This window comes from Chenopodium album, chromosome 13 (assembly GCF_948465745.1).
Source record: "Chenopodium album chromosome 13, dcCheAlbu1.1, whole genome shotgun sequence".
NCBI lineage: Eukaryota > Viridiplantae > Streptophyta > Magnoliopsida > Caryophyllales > Amaranthaceae > Chenopodium > Chenopodium album.
In genome coordinates this window covers 19,365,719-19,389,896 of record NC_137846.1, presented here as the reverse complement: position 1 = coordinate 19,389,896, position 24,178 = coordinate 19,365,719, and the positions used below count along the sequence as shown (strand labels likewise).

General features: G+C 33.4%; 2 protein-coding genes across 3 annotated transcripts; both read left to right on the top strand.

The window, feature by feature from the left end:
- Window positions 1-295: 295 nt before the first annotated feature.
- On the top strand, window positions 296-8,101 carry LOC145576466 (uncharacterized). Of its 2 annotated transcripts, none has more exons than XM_081634225.1 (8): window positions 296-926; window positions 2,109-2,309; window positions 2,411-2,506; window positions 2,581-2,685; window positions 4,901-5,032; window positions 5,854-5,991; window positions 6,731-6,946; window positions 7,660-8,101. In XM_081634225.1, exons 1-8 carry the CDS (start codon window positions 411-413, stop codon window positions 7,978-7,980), a joined length of 1,725 nt encoding a protein of 574 aa, XP_081490351.1. In that variant the 5' UTR covers window positions 296-410; the 3' UTR covers window positions 7,981-8,101. The 2 variants fall into 2 exon arrangements, with proteins under 2 accessions (XP_081490351.1, XP_081490352.1); XM_081634226.1 differs by having other exon boundaries at window positions 682-915; window positions 7,660-8,100.
- A 2,463-nt stretch (window positions 8,102-10,564) lies between these two features.
- On the top strand, window positions 10,565-16,408 carry LOC145574680 (ethylene-responsive transcription factor WRI1-like). Its single transcript, XM_081632522.1, has 7 exons — window positions 10,565-11,125; window positions 11,360-11,442; window positions 11,854-11,862; window positions 12,213-12,301; window positions 12,579-12,703; window positions 13,027-13,103; window positions 15,386-16,408. The coding sequence occupies exons 1-7, from the start codon at window positions 10,761-10,763 to the stop codon at window positions 16,096-16,098; spliced, it is 1,461 nt and encodes a 486-aa protein (XP_081488648.1). The 5' UTR covers window positions 10,565-10,760; the 3' UTR covers window positions 16,099-16,408.
- The last annotated feature ends 7,770 nt before the right edge of the window (window positions 16,409-24,178 follow it).

The window sequence follows — 24,178 nt, the reverse complement described above, 5'->3', positions numbered from 1 at the left end:
GGTAAATTGGAGGAGAGAAAATCTTAAAGTAATAAAATTGGATCCCATTAATTAAGAGAAATAAATTAAATATTATAACAATTTTCCAAATAAAGAAATTAAACAAGTATTTAAAAATGGCCGTAAAAAAAAAAAAAAAAAAAAAAAAGTGGAGCAAGTATTAAAAAATCGAAGGAATAACTTAATAATCAAGGTTGACCAAAACACATTTACGAAGGAAAGCACCAATTTTGTTTTGGAGCCAAAATAAGACAAAATCACAATAGCAATCACCATTTCCGCAATTACGCTCATCACCATTAAATTGAACCCCACAAAATTCCCACCTAAATTCTTCAATCTTAGAAAATGTTTACACATAAACTTGTACAACAAAATTTGCTCTTCATTTGACATTCCCAATACAAAAAATGGCAACTTCATCATTCAAATCTTCCTCAAAAAGACCCACTACTTCATCTTCAACCTCTTCAACTTCCATTAATAAGCAGCCATTGCAGCAGCATTCAAGAAAGCCACAAACTTCGACCCAGAAAGCTCTTCCTCGAAGATCGAGAAGTGTGAACTCATTTCCGAGGACCCAATTGGATATAACCTCGGAATTCCAGAACAAAAGGGATAATCCTCTCTTTTGGGTTGATGGGTCACCCAATAATTCTGAGGAAGATATTGATATGGTGAAGTTGTCCAATTTTGAGATCCCTAAAGTTGTTGGTGTTGATAATTTACATAATTTGAAGGATGATTTTGATGGTGGTGGAGATAGTAGGAGAGGGAGGTCAGTTTTGAGGAACTCCGGTGGCGAGCCGAAGTTCTCTAATGGTGGTTTTGGTGGTGGAAGGAAGGGTATTGGCCGGAGCTTGTCTAGGGTTGATACTGGACGGCGGCGGCGGTCTCCGTCTCGAGGGCACTATGGTAATTCTGAGGTTTGGTGACGCATTTTATTTCTCTTTTATTTTATTTTTTCATATTGATAATGAGAATTTTTTTGTTCCTGTGGTTAATTTTGATGTTTTGAGCAATTTAGATGAATTGGTGTTGTAGACTTGTGTTGTATTGCAGGAATTTATCATTTATGTAATGTAGACACTCCATTTTTGACTTTTTGGCCCGAGTAGGTTGGTATGATGTAGTGCTAACATGTACTTGTATGTAATCGATGAGGGATTGTTATGAATTAGGTGATGGAAGGAGTTTGATTTGTGTTCATTTATGACAGATGATGGATTTGATTGTGCAAGGAATATTGGTGTTGTTGCTAAATTAGAATATTAACGTTTGGGTGTATCGATTCTTGAATTATGTATGAGTAGCTACTAGCTACTGTGGTTAATGGTTTGATACTTGATGGTAGAAGATGAGAAAATTGTGTAATGTCAAGTTGTGTAAAAGACAATAAGCAATTGATTGCTGAAGCTTGATTTCTTGAAAATATTTTGCACCTCATATGATATGCCAAGGTGGGACGGGGATTGTGTGTCAGTATGTGCGCACGCAAGTGAACAGTTAGGACTTAGGACATATTAAATCATTTAGCTTTCCTGATTGTCTTATGAATTAAGTTGGGAACACTTGATCCCTGATTAACCAATTTTGAGGATTGAGGGCTCTAAAACAGCTCTATATCTTGCAATTCTTTTCTGCACTGTCTAATCTGGATATATCTGTATTTAAGCTGTAACCCAGAAAGTCTTGTTCCGATTATCAATGTGATATATATAAGGTAGTAATACAAATAATTGGAAAAGTCAGGCTTGGTAGAAGACTAGAAGTAGTACCCGTTTTTTATTAATACGTTGTTAATGGAGGGGTCTTCAAAAGTGGATTTTTTTTATATGATAATATTTTTCCCTGGTGCAAAGGTATATTTTATACTAAGTATTTAGCCTGTGCTTGTAAATCTCTGGGATTATGTGGAATTGAATTTAGCGAGAAAAGAGTTTGCTTCATTTTCCTGCTTTTCACTTGATCCATATTTCTTCAATTGGAATATCACATTATTTTTGGAGCTTCATATGTCATCGAATGTTGCTAGCTAAGATGCCTGTAAATTCAGTTCTTTCTCTAAATTTCGAGTGCATAATATTGTATTTTGTTTATTTTTTCAGTGTGAAAGGGAGCAGGTAAGTGAATCATTGAATTCTAGAAGCAGAAGTAAGATCAGTTCAGAAGCAAATCGTGCTTTGGTTGATAAAAAGAGCAATCTGGCTAGAAGTGCTTCTGATTTCTCTGAATTACTGAAAGGCCGGAATACTTGGTCAAGTCAGCATCCTGCCTCTGAGACTTCAGATGATTCTGCCATAAATCTGGTACTATGTTTGATACTCTTAGCCATTTATTTCTTAATAATATTATTTATTCTATTAAAGGACAAATCTCATCAGTCTCACGTGCTTGTTTTCTTGAATAGTCTGGCTCTCTAATACCTCATTGGGATGATGAAAAATCAACAACTTCAATCTCAGAAGCTGAAGAAAAGACCATTAATGCAGTTTCTGAGGAGAAGGTTGGTTCCTTGGTATTTAATTCTCAGTTGAATATTACACTTTAGACCCTAAATTTTGGCTCCTTATTTTCCAGATAACTCCCTTAAAAGACAATAGTGGCACTACTGGTGGAATTCTTGAAACTGTTCGTTCAGAAGTTAGACGGGCTATCTCTAACTTGGAGAGTGACTTAAAACTTGTGAGTGTCTCTAGATTAACTATTTTCTGTTCTTTCTTTCTCTTCTCTTTTACTTTTGCCTCAGGATATTTTGCAACCCAATTCCCTTCATACTTACTATAATGATTAGCCAACTTTAATTTCAAATCTAACAATCTGATAAATATGATCGATTGGGCAATCTGAACCCAGCGTACTCTACCATACAGCTACCTGGAATATGTACCGTTGTGCAATATGGGGATTAATATGGGAAAATTGCAGGGTTGTATAGAGTTACAAATACTGAGGCAGGTTTGACCTGTTCTGCTGGCCATAGTTGCATAATGAACATTTGTCCCATAACAAATTTTCTTTTGGGATCCAAATCATATTATTGAACTGATAATTTAAATTTGTGCCATAGATATAGAGTGTTATACATTATAGAACCATAAACAAGAAACAGAGCTAGTAATTTTTAGAGTTGAAACATCTGAAAATACATTTTATTATGGCTACTTCATCTTGTTATACTGATCCTAGTGGATCATTGATTTATATTAAATGTAATAATATGCTAACTGTTTTACAACTCTGCATCCCTGCATCTTTGTCTTAAATGAATTGTATAGGCAAGATAACTGTAATGTGTGCTTTAATGATAACGATCTCAACACATTGTTTGTTGATGTCTTAGTTTCTTTATTAGTAATTTTATTGCTTCTTTCTTCCATGCGAATGCTATTAAGAATTATGAGTTATTCCGCTCATGAAATCATGTGCAATTACTATAGAATGGGTTGAACAAGGTTAATTTTTTTTACCTGTAAAGGAGGTAGCTGTAACTACTTGTCCCAAGCTTCCTATCCTGCAGACGTATGCAAGATGTGGTCCCAAATAATTTAGGAAAGATTAATGAAGATCTGTTAGGAAGTAGCTGAGGTGACAGTATATTAAAAATACAGAGCTGAGATAGTGAATGGAATAAAAGAGATAGAACTAGAGAGAGAATGAGGCTTTTTGTGTGATGTAATTTCTTTGCTTGGGAGAGAATCTCAGCCTCTCGAGTGCTTATGTGATCATCCTTAATGGATAATTATCAAATAAACATCCCCATCTCTTAACTCTTCCTAACTAATACTCCTTGTTAATTACTGATTGCTGGATCCAATTTATTACAGTAATATTTAATATTATGATGAAGTTGAGCATTTGATCTTATATCATTTCTACCCTCTTTCACTTAATACCTACTACCAGTGTTAAAACTTTTGACAAGACTCCCCTGATTTTACACTTTGCTTTGTTCTACCACATCGGTTTTCTTAGACACTCAACAGGCTCATAACACTCTTTAAATGGGCATAGGCTCCCTTTTCAGCCTTTATCATTTGTGCTTTGTTCATTGGGCATGTCCATCCATGCAGCTTCAACCATTTGTCCTTAGTTCATAATTCTATTTTCTCTACATTTATGGCGGGAAGAGGTTGATAAATTTCTTGGAACTTCTATTTCTTGAAGGATCTTTTGGATTAGGGAGTTAGGGACTGGTTGAGCCCTTGAGCTTCCTAGACTGTCAACTTGACAAGTGTCCCTAGGACGATTTCCTTGATGGATGCATTGGCAGGAGATTTTCATTGGTGGATTATTTTCCTGTAAAATATTAGATTAACTTTTGGTATTATTTTACTTTTCATTGTTGGCCAAACTTAAGACATGGAATGAATCAACTCCCATATCACCTTGGCGCTGCTGATTTGCAGCAATAAATTCTCTATGGGATGAGGCCTGAGCCAGTGAGCTGTATAGATACAATAGTAAACTATAAAAATGTCAAAGAAGGAAAGTGGTTGGCAGATCTATATCTTGTGGAAAGCCTCTGAGCCTCTGAGCTAATGGATCCATTATTGTCACAGAAGAGTACACAAAGAAAGTGCCTTCTGCTGTACTAGTAAATAGACTTGGTTTCTATGAAAGTTGAATTGTTCTGATAAATCACGGCACTATAACAAAACTAACGGTCAATATAACGTTGCAAGACATGTAATAGACCATAGGATGGACTAATTTACCATCAATTGGTGTTTCCTTCTGAAAGATCTTGTAATGCTATGCAGAGCTGCCTTTCAAAGAGAGAACTTGAAATTGATAAGTGAATTAGGATTACATTATTCTGTGGTAACCATTTTCATGAGCAATCTTGTGCCAAGCAATCATACACCTGTCACTTGCTAAACTACTAAAAATTTTGCAGGTCAAATTAAGGAGTGATTCTGATGTTATTGATAGCTACATCAATTCTGATGTTCTTCATGAACTGGAAGATCCTAATGCAGTTGAGCTAGTAGAAGATTTTAGAGAGGAATTTGCTAGGGAGCTGGAAGAGGTAATTTATCTTTCATATTTTCAGTTGGAAACTGATCTTTGTTGATCTCATTTCCTTTGGCCTGGTTGACAACATGATTTTAAATAACAGTTTAAACAGATATCTAAGCAGCTGCTATGAATCTTGTGTGGTTTTTCTTCTCCTTTTGTTGTGTTCCTTTTCCTTTCCTCATTTTCTTTTAGTCAATTTCCAAACTATTAGAGGAGGGATGCATTAGACTGCAGGCGAGCCAGCACTGGTACTTGGGGCTTTCTTGAATGAATTACTGAGGTCTTTTTAAGGATATAGTTTCTGTCAGATAGCTGAACACTTGTTTCTTTTAAGAACTTTGCTTGTTTGGGCCCTGAAGTTGTTATAAACCTCCTTTCTTGTTAGTGCCATTACCATTTAGTTTCATGTGAGATTCCAAGTAGAAGCTGCACACGAGGAATATTCCTGCAACTCTGACCAATGGTTTCTCCATGATGTCTGGAGGTTCGCTACTTTACCTTTCCTCAGAAAAGAATTAGAGGAGAATAATGAAAATTTTGTAAAATTTAAGTCTGATTTACAAGTACTATTGTTAACAGAGTGCATCTTTGCCACAACATGCTAGGGGAGAGATAATAAGATGTCTTCATTTCACCTATATTATTCTATTAATTGACCTTGATGGTTTGTGGTCCACCTCTCTGTCATCATATATCGTGATGATATTTTTGGTGTTGGTGAATGAGTGATAATGTTACATGCTGCGTCATGAAACATTTGTCATCCTGATGTCATAGCTATTTTTCTGTCATGATGTATATGTGTTCTTTTACACGTCTTTCGTGCTTCAGTGTGAAGAACGTACCAGGAAACTTCGAGCGGAATTAGCTGTTGAAGAGCATCGTGAGATTGAATTATTTAAAATTCTTAACGACACTGTTCCTGAACCAAAGACTCCTGTTGTGCAGAAAACTCGTGCAGTAAGAAAGGTGATACTCTATTTTCCCTATTTATTGTTAGTGAGGGTGCCTAGGGTGTGTTTAGTATCATGGACTGGTGATAGAGTTGGAGGATGTCCATATTATTGCTCCCTCCTTCCCTTTCGATTGACTCATTTGGCCAAATTTTTGGTCCAAAATGATGATCCCATTTGCATCAAAATACCCTTCAATTTGCAACGATATTTGTGCAAAGTTAGCTTCCCCATGTGAATTCTGCTTTTCCATGTACTTTTATTACTTTCTCTCTCTCCTTTTTTGCAAACCCTATGTGAATTTAACTTTCCAATGTACTTTTCTGCTTCCTCTTCTCCCTTAATTCCCGTGAAATTTGCTCAAATGAGTCAATCAAAAAGGGACGGACGGAGTATTTCTTTTTACCTATTGATTGTTCTGTTTCTTAGTCCTAGTGAGTTGGATTAGTCATGCAGCATTTTTGACTAGCTTTGAGTTTCTCTTATATCTCTACTAAGGGTCTAATCCACTCTACATCAATTAGGTTGGTTATTTCGTTTGACTATTTTCTTGTATCTGAAAGCTTCTGTTGAGATATGGTTATACAAATCGTCATAGCCTCTTTTACTGATGAGTTTTTTTGCTTCATTGTTCTTAAATCTGCTACCCTGAATTCATTCTTGAGGTGTCGTGTGTAAAACATTTGAATGGCCAATGTATCTTCCGTGATCCTTCCTACTGTTCTGCTTAATTTCATGATATTAAATGTGTGCAGGCTAGTTTTGAAAGGAAGAAAGTGTCTAGGCACCTTGAAGAAGATGCATTGGCTTTTTTTGACGAATGTGTTTCAATATCAACATTTGATGAGTCTGACTTTTCTTCTATAGAGGATCTACCATCCATGGTCAGTGTTGATGGCCCAGGCAGTGATAGAGTAGGTTTACCTGGAATTCCAAGCAGATTTAGTGATGCTTACTCCTTTGAGACCCAGGTCTGTTTCTTACATTGCCTGTTATTCTTTGTGTTGTCTTGCCATATTTTTTATACTGTCCTTTACTTCTACATCATAATCTATCCTAATAACGTTGTTAAAATTCATGCCTCTGTTGGACTGGTTTCCCTGCTCTTTATTGCTACATTTTCGCAGTACATATCAATTGGGTTCATGGCTTAGTAGTAGTTGTGACTTGTGTTGTGAGTATGACTACATTTTTCCCTTTTTAAAATTGCACGTGTTTTTCCTGCAACAAGTGAAACTGATATTAAAAGGGAAAAAAAATCATATTTGGTATTATAATTTGTATTACCATGGTCCATGGCCATCCTAGTGATGCATTTTTAGCAAAGTTGCACATAAATTTGCCAACTTTACCTCAATTTATGGGCTAATTCTGAATAGAGCATCAGTGTTTAGCTGTATGCTTCAGTGAAGCTTTGATAGAGCTATTGCACTCGGGCATGATTGTAATTAATGGAATCTTCTTTCTAGCATGTAGGAGTAGCTACGTAACCTCAATTAAGTTGTAATAGTCAGGCAATGACGTGACTTAATTGTGATGGATGGAGTATTTGCCTCCTGTTTAGCGTGGAATCTGATTTGTCTTCAGAGAGTATTTATCTGCCCGAAAATATTTGAATAACAAAACAATAAAATTTAGTCTTTTTGATAAATTCTTAATGTTTGTTGTTCCTGTTGTTATGCAGAGAACTCCATTTGGGCAATGTCACGAGGGTTCTCCACTTAAAAGAAGTTATAATAGCTCATTGTCAAAATCTCCCTCCATTTCACTTGAAGAAGACATAAGAAACTATGTCAAAAGTTTTTCCAAGGATAGTGAAGGAGAAACCAGCAACTCTGATAGAACAAGTACTCGAAGCATCAAAGACTACAATTGTGAAGTACCTGTGGAGAAACTTTTGCTGGACCGGGTAACGTTTAGGAGCAGAATAGATTCTGGGGGAATGTTATTATGTGGTGGGGGTGCTGGTTTTTCAGCGGCTCCCTTTTCTTCAGTTTTATGGTAAATAGCTCTGCATATCTGCAAATTTTGTGTACAGATTTCCAATAACTTTCGAAGTCTTGTATACACGGTAAGCCGTCTGCAATGAAATATAAAAATCATTAATGAAAACACCGTTCAATCTTGAAATCAATATTCATATCATCTTTCAGTAAATTCAGAAAATCATAAATTTAGTTAAGTTCCTATATATCTCCCCATTAAACTGAGGTCCAGTGATGGTGCAAGCGAAGTGTGATGAGGTTAGCACGGAAACTCATATCGGATACAAGTACTTAGATATAAAAATGACGAATCCGAGAAACATGACGGAGTTTGTTTATGTTTGTCAATGGGAAAAGGGAATTTAGGTGCAGTGTAGAATCCAAATTCCATGCAGCATGAAATTGGGCCAGAAAAAGGGGCCAAAAGTGAATACGAAAGAGCCCAAATAAAATGGTAATGTATTTGCATGCCCTCTAAATCTGGGTTTGTTTTGTTATAAGAAGTGAAGTGGGTGATGAGAGTTTCTGTACAAGTTTGCTGGCATAATTGAAAGTCATAAGCAAATTGCCAAATCTCTTTTTAACTCTTCAGATTTGATCTCACACGTGTTCTCTCTTTCACCTGCTTTTTCATGTTTGTTGGGCTACAAATATTACCCTCCACAATGTAACTGACATTTCCAGCTCCCCTTATAGCCCAAAAATTATATATATATATATATATATATATATATATATATATATATATATATATATATATATATATATATATATATATATATATATATATAAAAGTTTTCTGATGAAAAAAATGTATCAATTTTTGTGTAAACTCACAATTTTCTGAAAATATCAATCTTTGTTGAAACTCCATTATTTTTATTGAAATAATCTTGCACTTATTATTGTGTTAATTAGAGCAACTCCAATGGTTGTAGCTAGGCACTTGCTTGCAATATTAAATAATCCCTAGCTATTAGCTTGACCATTGGAGCTAGAAAATGCAATTAGTTTGGCTAAGCAAATTAGCTTGACAAAGCTAATTTGCTTGGAGAAAAACTTACCAAAGAAAATAAAAAATAGAATTAATAAAATGAAAAATAAAAAGTTAATTAAGAAGGTGAAATTCATTTAAATTGTAAGCTAATAGCTAGTCATTGGAGTTTAAAGTAGCTATAATGATAATTAGCTTAAACTCTTATGTGGCATGCCAAGCTAATTGTCAAATTAGCTTGCCGTTGGAGTTGCTCTTATATACTTGTATGAAGCTAAAGTTATCTTTTAGAGAAATTTTATTTGGTAGGAAGTTGAAATGATTTATTTTTATTTTTTTTAAAATTTGGGTGTAGAGAAGTTAGATTGATGCAAATAACATAAAACTATTGTCAAAAGATACAGTATTAAAAATCTTGATCCAATTTTATTATTTGTTTATTTATTTAATGAAAGATACAAAATGCATCATAAGCAGTTTAGTACTGTTGACTTAATAGTTTCATTCAAACTAATAGGGCATTACTCCGTAATGCATTTACAACACAACAGTGTTAATTTATACTTCTACTCCCTGGTATATTCCTTTCATTTTTCAAAGTCCGACTCACTTAAATTTGAAATATTTAAATTTATACAAATTTAGCGAGATCCTATTTTATATATTTTTTATATAATATAAAAATAATAATGTATGATTAAAAATTTAAAATGATCTTTTTTTACCACGTAAATACTACTTGATTCAAATCTTAGGAACTAAGATAATATTAGGGAAGAAAATAAGGTTGATGCTATGAATTATCTATCTATATATATATATATATATAAATATAAATATATATATATATATATATATATATATAAAAAATTTTAAAAAAAAAAAATTATATACTTCCTCTATTTTGTATACTTGAGAAAGTCATTAGAAAAACTAAAGGTATGTATTAACCGATTAAGGGCCTGTTCACTTCAGCTTAATTTCAATTCAGTTCAGTTCAAATCAGTTCCTAATTTCTTTCTCTCATAAAATATTCATTTCACCTCTATTCAGTTCAGTTCAGTCCAATTTAGTTTAGTTCAGCTCATTTCAGTAAATGTGAACACACCCTAAGTGTAAAGTTTGAACCTTAATAACACTTTCTTCTTATCAATGATTTAATTTCAATTTAATATATTCATTTACCTAATCTAATACCAAATACAAGTATTTCTTAAACTACATGTCAAAATATTATGTATAATTTTTTTTTAAAGAAAATAAAACAGTTTTATTTTTCTTTTTACAGAAAATAAAACTGTTTTATTATTTGTATTTTGGAAAGGGGTAAAAAAAAAAAAGGCTTAAAAGAGAGATCCAAAAGTTACACACTGTATAAAGCAAATCCTGATTGGTAGCATGGCTGAAACAACTTGGAGCCATTAAGCCAAGTGTTTGGCTTCACTACACCTAATTCTAAAACCCCTCATATTAAATTTTAAAATTAAAAATTAATTACAAAACTCAACACTCTAGTTAAAATAAAAATAAAAATAAACCTAAACTCAACCATAGTTAAAAAAAAACCCCCTAAAAACCCCTTAAGCAGAAACATCAGGAGAAAGAAAAGAACAAGTCTCAAAGTCTGTTTTACACAATCTTTCTTCTCTCTCTCACTTCACTCTCCCATCCACCCTTACCTTGTTTTGGTAAACAAACCTCCCTTTTCCTTCACCAAATTTCTCTTCCTAATTTATCACATTCATACATTACTTTATTTGTTTCACCCCCTCATTCTTTAACAGCAGCGAGCGGAGGAGAAAGAAGATGAAGACGACGTCTAAGAGGTGCCACTCACAATCCCACCCCCCGCCTCCGCTTCCGCTTCCGCGTCGTCGTTGTCGTGTTTCTCATCCAATTACTAGTAATGCTGCTGACTCGGCTAATGGGTCGCCTTCGTCTCCGTCTTCGTCGTCGTCGTCGTCGTCTTCGTCTTCGTCTTCCTGTATAGTTGATTATCATATTCATAATGATGATAAAAATAAAAATGACCAAATTCAAATTGATGACGACGAGAAGCCGCCTAAGCCGAAACGAACTAGAAGAAAGAGAGCACCAGTTAATCCCAAAACTGAGAAATGTACCAATCCTTCTACCAATCGTCGTAGCTCCATTTACAGAGGTGTCACAAGGTAATATAATTTAATTAATAATCAAAATTTTCCATTTTTTGTAATTTCCACTTGTCAATTTTAATTTTTTGGTTAATTTGTGGAAAATTTATTAATAATCAAATGCTGATTGAATTTATTAATAATCAAATGCTGATTGAATTTATTTTGAATTTTATGTCTATTAATTAAGTTGCATGTCATGGAAATTGAGTTAATTTTAATTTTTGTTCAATTTTTGGGTGAAATTTGCAGACATAGATGGACAGGAAGATTTGAAGCACATTTATGGGATAAAAGTTCTTGGAATAGCCTTCAAAACAAAAAAGGAAGACAAGGTAATTTCTGAAAATCTCGATTTTATTCAATTAAAAAGATACTAATTTATTTCTTTTGTAAAAAAAAAAAATTTAAATGGTGAGTATTCTCATGGAGATCCGTAATCTCGGTTAATTAATATTTTGATTACTGTATGGTTGGTGATAATGATACTGTAATACTCCTACAGTCCTACTTATTACTCCGTAATTAATTAATGAATTAAATTTTGTCCTATTATTATTTATTTTATTTCATTAATTTTTTAATTTTTATTTATGGAGTATTTTTTTTTTTTTTTTTTTTTGAAACCTATTTATGGAGTATTCGTATAACGTTATTTGGAGTTTGTTCTGCCAACTTGCTGACTGCGTGCGTTTTCTTTGTCTTTCTGACTATCTCAACGTTCATCTTCCGCTTCTTGTTCAAAGTTTATTTGGGTAAGTCCAATTCATTCGGTTTTTTTTTTTTTTTTTTTTTTTTTAAATTCAATTTTGTCCCGAAAAAAATGATACTAGTAGCAATTTTGTAAATAAATCAACAATACATTCTAGTCAGCTGACTTTGGATGCATGTTTGATAAAAAGTTGATTAATTTACGAAATTGCCCCACTATAACTATAAAAAAATGCAACATATTATACTTGTTCTGTCTCTGAAAATTATTCCTGTTTGAACGGTGATTGTGACAAGAAAAGAGTCAAAAACACGAAGAACTTTTTAGAGAAGGGGGGTTAATGTCGTCACAATATTGAAATTGTTTTGTTTTGGGGTGATTATTTAAATGCAGGAGCATATGATAGTGAAGTAGATGCAGCTAGGACGTACGATTTAGCGGCACTTAAGTATTGGGGACCAGAGACGACATTAAATTTTCCAGTGAGTTACCTAAGTTTGTGAGCAATTATAAGTAAGACTATATTATAATTTTTATAACCCAAAGTCTTGTCAAAATGAAATGCAGCGGTGTTTTATTGCTAATCTAATTTTGCGACTTGCACCACTTTCTTTCCACTTGTTGTATGTTTGACACACACAGCTGGGTCGTGCTATCAATGTTAATGTTAATGTGGTGCTTTAATGTTGTCACAAAATTTAATAATAATAATGATAAATTTGACTTACAATATGGTGTGGTATGTATTGATTTATGTAGATAGAAAATTATACGGAAGAGGTTGAGGTCATGCAAAATGCGTCCAAGGAAGAATACTTGGCGTCACTGAGACGGAGAAGTAGTGGATTTTCGAGGGGTGTTTCGAAATATCGTGGCGTGGCTAGGTACATTTTCAATGGGTTTTATTGCCGTGCTTTGTTTTTTGAATCAAGTTAACAATAAACAACAGTAGTCTGAACTTTTGACCATTTAATATATTTGTCATCTTTTTTGGATTTTGGAGGTTGTGTTCTTGTAATAATTTTAAGCCATCAAAATGCTTGAATTTTTGGGATTTTTTGTATTGTTATGAGAATGTATTTCTGAAGGTGGAATTTATGTAAAAAGATGGTCAAAAGTTTGAACATTCATTGTTTTTTCTTTAATTTTATGGGTCATGTGACATCTATGATTCTTTGAACGTCTTATTAAAATTATTTTTTTGTAGGCATCATCATAATGGGCGATGGGAAGCACGAATTGGGCGCGTTTATGGGAACAAATACCTCTACTTAGGCACTTTCAGTAATGTCCTGAACTCTTCTCTCGTGCTCGCTCTTGTTCTATGAGATTTAGGATCACGAGCACACACGCAGATACGTGGTCAGACAAAGTGATTATCATAATCACAGGGACAAAGATACTTAATATTTGGACTGACCCTTTTGGTTTGGTCACTTTCTGTGATCATCATATATAGTATATGTTGTATGTATTCCTGTCCACTATAAACAATAAGATATAAAGGAAAGGGGGTGAGTACGGTACCAGTAGATCTGCCATTAATTAAAAAATTGCTCCTACGGACTCACATGGCGTCACGTGAGTCAAATATTGTGAATACCTTTTAGGAATGGGTTGCTTGATCTGATTTTATGAAGAAAATTATTAGTATGATTAATTAATTAGGTAGGGTTTTGGTGAAAATTATGATCCACTAAGATTCCTGCTCTTTGCTTAAACTCCGTCACACCTGACTATTACATATGCAGTTATGCACCCCCACCTTTACCTATAAAGATATGTAATAAAGTCAAATTTGATCAGAAAAGAAAACAAAAAGAGGATTAAAGAATGGAATCAATCTTATGAAAATAAATTTGAGATTTACTGGTATTTTCGGTAGGCCCTTAATTTGTCTTTCTTTATATAGGGGATGATCTAGAGTAGTTGAGAAATTAGTTTTATGAGAAATTAAGATGAGCACTAAAAATTTAAGGAAGCAAAGTGTATAGAGGAGAAAAAAGAGAACTTTTTTATGGGAATAAGGGGGGTGTTTACTATATAGGGCCACTTCCATGCATGCTAGTGTTGTCCTACCATCTTCCCTTACTCAAAACTCTACTTGTGCACATGGGAACTTCATGTACAAATTAAAGCATCAAAGAATATCTTGTGACTTTGTTTTGGTCAATACTATTACAACATTCGAAATCACTTAAAAACCATGCATTATGCTATTGATCAATTTGCTGTGAATCTTGACCTCGCCTTTCTAACTGAGTAATATTCTTTTGAGCTGAAAGAAAGGTCTCTTGGGTAATTAGGGAGTTAAATAGCTCGTAATCTTATTTTATACACGAGAATTGAAGGGCATCAAGGTAGGACAAGATTATCTCATATTTCCACCTATTTTTAGGGACTTTTGTTGCTTGTTTGGCCCCTCACCCATGTTTCATTTGAGTTGGCAAAACTCCTGCCTTAAATGGTAAGGTGTATTGTTAGTAGTTGGGGAATATCATGTTAAAAAAATATCAATAAATAAAAAAAATCTTTTCTTAATTTTGTCCCCACTTAAATGGTATGGACTTCATAATTCATATTGAACTATATGCTTGCTGATTTTATTTACTTATCTATTTATTTATTTTTTCCAGAAAATTTTCTATAATTTTTTTGTATATTTTTCTTTTAATTTAAATATTAGTTTGTTTAATTTTTCCCCCTTTTCAGGAGGGCTAGGAAAAAATGTGTTATGGTCAACTAAATTAACCTAGTTGGATGTGTCACATGTGGTCTGCTTTCATGCACATCTTATCTTTGGAGTTCACCTTCTGACTAGATCTTGTCTTACCGGCCAACTATTAAATTGTTATGATGATTTGTGATTTATACATCCCTACCTGGTTTGATATTATCCTTTAGAAAAGCCTTGTTTCTTTTTAATTAAATGAGAAGTTGTATCCTAGTTTCTTCTTGCTTCTTTTTACTTTTATTGGGGCCCTAAGTTCTTGTATCAAAATCAGATTCCATAGGCTGTCCAAGTGCCCGACATATCCATCACTTCGCTGTTTGTTAGTCTACTAGGCTAAAGTTTTCTAAAATGCTGTGACAGATTATATGGGATCGTATTTGAATGTATACTCCTGCCACCATTTTAGAGCTTTGCTTGACATCAATCTTATCAGCTCTTAAAACAAAGCTTTAGAAGAAATAAATTTCAATTACAGGCTATGCAGTCTCAATGTACAACTAAAATTAGTATCGATAGGTTCCAATAAGTTAAGAAAGATAATTTCAGGCGAAAAGAACAAAGCCTAAGTCAATGACCTTTTAGCTGTGGCCATGTACTGCAATATAATTCTCTGTTTCAACAGTAATTGAGATTTTTATTTGATTTCTCTATGTAATGAAAGCTTGCTTGTCGCGAATGCTTTGGCTCATCTCCATTTTGTAATGGAGCTTGCTTAACAATTTTAGCAGAAGGAAAACTATATATTGTATATAAATTTACACTCTTCTTAGTTGAGTATACTTTGAATTTCACTATCCTCTATTGAGACAAATTTGTATCATTTTTACTTTAGGTTCACAAGAAGAAGCTGCTGCAGCATATGATCTGGCTGCAATAGAGTATAGAGGCCCAAATGCAGTGACTAATTTTGATATTAGCAATTACATCGGTCGTGTGAAGAATCTTATGCCAAAGGTTGAATCAGGGGAACCAAGTCCCAAACAAACAGAAGTTGCAGTGCCAAAACTTCAGCAACAACAAATAAAGCAACAGAAAGAGGAAGAAGAGCTACAAGATGAAGTGCCAGTAAAACAGCGAAATTTGGCTGATGTTGTACACCAGGAACAAGATCAACAAATGAGTATTCCATCTCAGCTTGAAGAGTCTAAGCTAGTTAACTCCATTGATCACCACCCAGCTATGATTGGGATGGAGGGTGCTGAGGATGCAAGAGAAAACCCGTGGAGCTTTTGCTTGGATACAGGGGGTTACGACCCCCTCTTGGTTCCGGATATTCCCTTTGATGAAGATGGCGGACTGCTTGATTTATTCAATCAGACCAATTTTGAAGAGAATATTGATATGATGTTTGAAGGAGAAGGAAATTTGATTAGTATAGATGACACCTTCTTCGATGGCACAGATGTCATAGGCTGTCAAACTTCCGAGGAATTAGACAAGAAGATGGAGATTGTGCCAAAGGTGGAGGAGAATTCACTTTCGTTTTCATCGTCCTCCCCATCATCTCCTTCTTCGATTACTAGCTTAGACTCATGTCAGCTGTAACGCTCATACAGCGTTAATGCATTTTAAGAACTGTTTCTTCTCCTTTCCCCCTCTTTTCAAATTATAGTTTAGTTTCTCGTTTTCAGGCTCTTGTTTTAGCTTTGTGTTTGTTTAAATTTGTTTGGCTTTAGTTTTTATTTTCTTTTTTTTATAAGAAAAAAAAAGGTTAGTTGTTGAATTGAAGATCTTATGAATGGATAGGAAGAATTCCATACATGTCATTACTCTTCTGTTGTAGGAAAATCAAAATTTTGTTTCTTGAATTTGAGTTTTGTTTTAGTATGTGGGAGAAAAAAAATTATTCACTCCATTTCATAATACAGTGCCATTTATTTTATACTTCCTCTGTTTGTTTTTAGTTGACACGTTTCTTTAGTCGACACGTTTCTTTAGTCACGTTTATCAATGCACGATTTCAACCGTTAATATCTTTAATTATCGATAAGTAAAAATTATAAAAAGTTGATATTATGAAAATATATATCGTGATGAATCTAACAAGATCCCACAAGATTATATTTTTCATGGGTAAGTCTTGTATGTGGCTAGCCACACGGTGCGGCCACATTAGTTTATAAAAGTAATCTTCATTTATATGTATGAGTAACCTTAATTTTTTTATAAGAGTAACCTCATGTTGTCCTTAAAAGTAACCCAAATTAATTATACGAGTGAATTTAAGTAATTTGGAAATAAGTAACTCCATTTGTTCATTCGAATAACCCCTATTATTTTGTTTTAATAAATGAAAGAATAATTTCACTTATTTAAGAGAGTAACCCTTATTTCTCATTTAAATAACCTACATACGCGTCAAGGTAATCCCATTTGCTCATCACCGTAACCCCATATTACTTAATTAATTGTCTTGTATGTGATTATGTGAAGTGGCCACACCATGTGACTAACCACGTATAAGACTTTGTGATTTTTCATTACGTATAAATCATTAAACATGGACAAAGAAAAGTGTGTGAACAGTGCTAAAGTCAAAACGTGTTAACTAATAAAAAATGAAGGTAGTATAAAACTACATATTTAGACGTATTTAACAATATACTTCTACTTGCATGTTTTTTGCAATGAAAAACTATAAGCAAAATTGACCGAAAATAGAAATAGGCATTACTCGTATAGGGACGGAGGAAGCAAGTAGAAATTAAGCCTAATGTTGCGAATGTGAGGCACGTTTTTTCTAATATATTAAACCTCTTTTTATTTGTGAAAAGCAAACTAAAGTCAAGATCATTAGGTGGATAATGGATTATCAGGGTCAACTGAATTTAACTTTGGAAGCTGTTTTTGTGTGGGTGGAAAGTGGATAGGGAAAGTACATTGAATATCTTTCTCTTTTCAAAAATCACAAAATTTGAAGATTTTTGGCCCAATTTCAATTGGACTATACTGAATCGGAACTTGGGACCAAATAAATAGTGACTTGTTGGGATAAGATTGTAACGCACATACGCAAACGCAATAGTTTTTTTTTTTTTTTTTTTTTTTTTTTTTTTTTTTTTTTTTGCTTTGGCAACGTAATATTAATCCTTATAGTAATGATGTGCATGATCCTTACATTTGTGAGACAATGTCGTACGATATTATGATACGACTCTATTTGTTTTCTTGGCCTTCGAACTTAATGGTACCCTAGAAGTTGGCTTAGGGTACCTAGGGGCTCTCCCTTAATTTACTAATTACTAATATAATCTTGCGAATTTATATGAAACAGATAATACATTTATGCAAGGAGAAAATCAAATATACAACATATGCTATTATAAACTAGCGTTTGATAGCTTCAATACATTAGCTACTCTTATTAAAACTAAGGTTGGATTACTAATTCAAGGTAAACTACATAAAACACTAAGGGTGCATTTAGGGTTTGTTTTGATTTACTGAAATGAACTGAACTGAATTGATTGGAGCTGAACTGTTTATGAGAGAAGAAAATTAGGAATTGAACTGAACTAAACTGAACTGAATTGAACTGATTGAAGCTGAAATGAACTGAAATTAAGCTGAAGAAAACAGACCCTAAGTCTGGTGTAACTTATTTTCATTTAAACTGATTTTTTCAATTTCCTTCATTTACCTTCGTTTAGTTGTGAAGGGGTAAAAACAACCTTTAAATAGTAGATAATTTCTCTCTCAATGGTCGAAATTTATTTATTTTTGGTGTGTGTGCACGCGCGCAAAATAAAGAAAACCACATTTTTCACCCTCCTTATCTCCTTTTTTTCTTTCCTCTTATCCATTTTCAGCTTTTCACTCTTACTTTCTTTTTTTTTACCCATAACCTTTAGTTTTAAAAGTATAGTGTTAGCCACTAAGCAATTACCGTATTATATGTCATTCTATTAAAATTAAATATAAATTAGAATTTCAATCATGAAATTAATGCACTAACTTAGGCCATCATCCACGCCAAAAAACTAGTATTACATCAAACCAAACAAACCCCGAAGAGTTCCTAAATAAAATAACTGTATTGATTTGAAGTTTTATGATTTGAAGTTTTATTTATGCCTTCCTTAGAGAATCCAAACATTTTACTTCCTATGCAGAAGTAATTTTTGTAGGTAGTCCGTAGTTGTCATGCGGTCATCATTGATTGGGTTTATTGATTTTAAATTTTGGAACAATTGACGAAGTGAGTCTCTGGACAAGGACCAGGCCCAGGCCCGAATGGTGTTCAAAGACAAATTAAATTACAACTTCTTATTGTACTATAGGATCAGGCCCAGGCCCGAATAGATCTTTATAGAGTTATAAGTCAGTTGTTGTTAGCTGGTCTCGAGACCAGCTAGACTTGGCTGATCCCTTGTTCAAAAATGAACATTTAGTATAACAAAAATGAACATTTTCTAACTAACATATTTTACAATAATTTTGTATTTCTCAATAATTAATTGTTCATTTTCATTCAATATAATGTTCATTCGTATAAAATAAATGTTTATTTTTAGGCCGTATGATGTTCATTCTTATAAAATAAATGTTCATTTTCTTTTTTAATTAATGGAGTATAAATTTTTGTGTTTGTTCAGTTGTATAAAACGTTCGTTATTATAATAAAGGATGTTCAATTATATAACATTAGATGTACAATTTTTTTTTTTGGTTTCATAGTCTCTTTATTTTATTCTTATATTATAAATGTTCATTAATTAATTAAGCTTTCACCGGAAATTGGGATGGAAATCGAAATGGAAATCGGGATCCATAATCTTAAACAACCCCTTTCTTTCTCTCTCCTTAAACTCCCAAATTTCATAGTTCATACTACTACTAACAATAACTATACTATTTTCTTCACATTTTCAATTCTCAAATGTTTCAATTCACACTTACGACCGGCAAATTTTCAGTGAAGTCGGCAATTCTAATCTTCTTGCTGGTGGCAGTGAAGCTATTCGTGCTTCTCATTCTTCCTTCTCTTCTCCCATTTCTACGCGTGTCGATTCTCACTCTCTGAATGACGGTACCTCATTTATTCGGAATTTTTCTCTTTCCTTTGATCGATATGTGAATTCCATTTTGTTTGTTTGTCCTAAATTTTTAATTTTGTGAACTGAGTTTGTTTCTGATTGTTTGTCCTTGTTGACCTTAATGTTGCTGCATATCGTTGCCTTTCATTTTTCACTCACTTTGATCATGCAATGTTCAATTACTAAATTTTCATTTTGTTTCTAGAAAATGTTCATTTTTATAGTACGAGACCAGCTAAAAATTTGCGGTTATAAGTTGGACGTTGAATATATGAGGCTACTTGTATTAGAGTGGAGGGGTTCAAAGAAAATAATGATGTTAAAAAAAATAAATAATAAATAAAGGGTGTCTCTTAAGTTTAAGTAGCATTACCCATTTGTGATTTCCGGCAAGAATCTCTAACAAGTGCAGCCCATTTTTAATTTTGACAACCAAAATACTATGTTACATGGACTCGAGTACGTGTGTTCCGAGTGTCCGATTCGCCAATTTTCAAAATTTTAGGACACCGAGACTCTGTCCTATATTTTGACACAGGTGCGGGGACACATCATTTTCATTTTTTGCAAAAAAATTATACATTACAAAATATTTAAATATTTCATTAATATTCAAAAAATTTATACCATATAATGCTAAAACTATGACAATAACACTTATTATTTGGGTTTTTTTTTTTTAAAAAAAAGAAAGATAAAGATGAAGTACTTAAGTAATCAGTAACTCACCGCAAGAGAAATAAATTAAGGGGTAAAAAAGTGATGGACACAACTGTCACAACAGTAAAAAGGGATTTTAAAAATAAATAAAAAACCAATAAAAGGGGGGAATACAACTGTAAAGCACCGACTATTTGACTTTCTGATTTGTTTTTGTATTGTCTTTCTTCTTCAACCTCCTGCTCCTTCAAATTTCTTACTTATCCATAGCCATGGCGACACTAATATTAAAACGGATATTAAATCTGGGTCAAGTAGTATTTTAAATGAGGGATTTTGCTCGAATTTAATTGTTCCAAAGTCACTCCTTTACTTGAAAAATTAGGTAGTTTTTTAAAAAAATTCAGCTCTATTTCTCCCCTTCCCCTCTCTCTGAAGTGTCCGAGTGCACATTGCGAATCTGACACGAATTTCGTGTCCGAATCCGTGTCGTGTCAACACGGACGCTCCGGAATTTCAGCCGAGTCCGGCGAATATAGCAAAATAGGTTCTAACCCTCGTATATGTAATTGCCCACCTTTTTCGTACCGGCAAGAATCTTTCTCATCATATCCAGTTTACAATGAAATTTATATCCGTTTAGGACTCCAATACTCTTCGTAAGCCAATTTTTGCTTGATTTTGAAAGTGTCCAATTGAGTCATGGTAGTATAATGGGTAGGGCTGCAAACGATCCGGGCCGAGCCGAGTTTTAGTCTGTTCGAGCTAAGCTTGATAAGAATTATTTGTATTCGAACTATCTCGAGCTTGAACAAGGTTTTAAAAATCTTGTCCGAGCTGGGCTTGTTAAAAATTTTCCTTGTTCAAACTTTGTTCACGAACATACTCGTTTGCATTTCATGTTTAAGTTCAAGCTTGAACGGGTCTAAATTGGGCTTGATTAAATAAATGAGCCGAAATTTATCATTAAAAGTATGATTTCTTTCAAATTTTAACACATCCATTTAATTTTATATAAGATATTTATATTCTTTCTATAGAAAAAGGTAATGGCAGAGTTTTTATGCCTTTACATGATGAAATAATTAGTACATTTTACAAATATGTATGAATAAAAAATTTATAATTTTTTCAAGTTTTAATTGGCCGTGAAAAAACTTATAAATGGACTTAAACGGGTTGTTCATGAACGCTATCGAGTCGAACATGATGTTGTTCGAGCTGTGTTCATTTATGTGACGAGCTTAAAATTTTTGTTCAAGCTTGTTTGTTAGCTTAACAAACGAGTTTTAACCAAGCTTTGACCGAGCTTGTTCGCGAGTAGTTCACGAATGTATCGGCTCATTTACACCCTTAATAATGGGCCAATAAATGGATTGGGCTAGCAGAAAGTGGCTAAATTGGATTGAAAAAAGCAAATAGGCTAGGACAAATGATAATTTAAGTAATTCTTATATCCATTATACAAATTAGACCAAATTAGGCAGTGATGGTTGTTTTGCCATTGGGTTTTACTTTAAAGAGATACATTTTAGTGTCTGCGTGACCATAGATCCATCCTCAAATACCCAAAGTTGTTTAATATCACTTTGCTCAAAAATCACATAATAGCAACCAAACAACTAAAATAGAAGAAATCGAGTGCAACTTGAAAAAACTCACAAATACAAAACTTCTCTAATTCTAAAGAAAATGCATCCCAAAGCCTAAAATAAAATCTACTTATCAATGGTAGTGGAATGTAACAAGTGATATGGCTCTTATATTCAAATAATGAACAAAAACTGAAAGATTCAATCGGTTTTCAAAATGTCAAATTTTTAATCTTTATCTACTCTAGAGTTTATATATGTGATTCATGTAAAATAGTCAATATAATTACAGTATTAATACTAATAATAGATGGTGCAGATTAAAAATCATGGAATCAGACTCTAATTATCCACCTACTCTAAACATGAATTCAATAAATCAATTGGAAATTTTAAGCAAATTAGTACTAGGGCTTTTCTATATACTTGATGAATCAAACAAATTTTAAGCACATAACCAGTAATTTAACAATATAATAATTAGTGCTCGTAAAAATTTAAAAATATTCGTTTAAATTAACCCCCCCCCACTCTCCCCCGCCCTAAAAAAAAAAAGAAAAAAAAATCATAATTTAGGCGGAATTTGGCTTGTAGACAGTCTGTGTTAACTTTGTTAGATTTTGATTTAAAACGTTGTTTATAATTCTGTAAAAATATAAACAAATGTAGCCACATTACGTGATTAACCACACAAAAAACTTGCTATCAAACTTAATATTACCTCTATTTCAATTTGATGCAACATTTATCAGTAAATGATATTATAAATTATTTGCAACAAATATTTCCTTTCCTTTTTTACTTGTTATTTCTTTTTATCTCTCTCCTCGTCACATTCAATTTTTCCGCTCTCTATTTACCACTCACAAACAAATTTTACCTGAATGCTAGTGAATGCCATATCGTTGCAAATAAAATGAAACAAATGTAGTACTCCCTCCGTGTTTAAATAAGTATTACAGTTTGACCAAACACGCATTATACAATAACATTGCAAATAAAACACAGAGGGAGTATATATAAATGTATAATGTTATTTCAAAAAGATATAAATGTATAATGTAAAATTTTAAAATGTCAAACGATTGCATTTATATACTTCGTATATAATTTAGAAAAAGAGGAAGTGTTAGCCAATAAAGATGATCTCTTTCCTTAAACAATATAATTACTCGTACTACCCAAGTCCAAGTGCTTGCCAAGATAACCCAAAGTTTAATATTTTTATAATACAAAAAGTCAAATACAAAATTATAAAAACATGAAATAAAATACAATTACACCATAAGTTAGTTGGAAAACTTTAAAAGTCAGCCATTCATTAGTTCATTACCTCAGATTTCTTTACTAAACAATGAAACATAATTAGAAAATCTCATCACCATTTAAATGACGTTAATTATAATATACAAAATAAAAAATTAATAACCCTTTTTTTTAAACTTTTTGAGTGCAAAGATAAGGTTAGAAGAAATTAAAAAAGGGTAGACAATATAAAAAATGACATGTGTACATAATAAGGACAAAAAATGTGGGTCCACTTCACACGTAGTAAGTTATTAGTGGGTTATTTAAGGGGACAACACGTGGGATGCCAGAGTTCTACTCGTAATGAGGTTGGCGGCTGACGGAGACGACAATTTTTTTTTTTTTTTCTTTTTTTAATCACGGATTAACAGGATTATATTGTATCCTTAATAGGGATGGCAACGGGTCGGACTCGGAGCGGATTATGCTAAATCCGACTCCGATCCGACAAGAAGTCGGATGTTAAATCCGACATCCAACTCCGACTCCGACATCCGACTCCGAAATCCGACTCCGACTCCGACTTCAATATCCGACCTCCGACTCCGACTCCGATCCGACCCGACTCCGAGTTTCTTTTACATTATTTAATATACTTTGAGATGTTAGGCTATTTGGGCCTTGACAACCCACACCCAATGCCACCATGACCCACACAAAAATCCACTATCTATTGGAGTCGGAGTCGGATAATCCGTCAAAGTCGGACATTTGTCGGAGTCGGATTTTTTTTAGGATCCGACTCCGACCCTCCTCCGACTCAGAGTCGGATTATTTTAACGGAGTCGAACTCGGATTACTTTTTTCTCGAACTCGGAGCGGATTTTTTACCTCGGATCGGGGCAGAGTAGGGTCGGATTCGGACTGGATTGCCATCCATAATCCTTAATTTCATACTTCCTCGGTTTTTTTTTAATTGCTACACTTTCTTACTTTGGAAATTGCTAATTAGTTACAATACTTTTTATTTTTGACATTTCCTTCTCTCTATTTCTCTCTTACCCACATGGGTCCCTCTTATTTTTCTCT

Coding starts and splice junctions, on each gene's coding strand:
- LOC145576466 (XM_081634225.1), top strand. CDS start 411: ATGGCAACTTCATCATTCAAATCTTCCTCAAAAAGACCCACTACTTCA. Junction 2,310..2,410: donor ATGATTCTGCCATAAATCTG/GTACTATGTTTG, acceptor TTTCTTGAATAG/TCTGGCTCTCTAATACCTCA. Junction 2,507..2,580: donor ATGCAGTTTCTGAGGAGAAG/GTTGGTTCCTTG, acceptor CTTATTTTCCAG/ATAACTCCCTTAAAAGACAA.
- LOC145574680 (XM_081632522.1), top strand. CDS start 10,761: ATGAAGACGACGTCTAAGAGGTGCCACTCACAATCCCACCCCCCGCCT. Junction 12,302..12,578: donor AGACGACATTAAATTTTCCA/GTGAGTTACCTA, acceptor TGATTTATGTAG/ATAGAAAATTATACGGAAGA. Junction 12,704..13,026: donor AAATATCGTGGCGTGGCTAG/GTACATTTTCAA, acceptor ATTTTTTTGTAG/GCATCATCATAATGGGCGAT.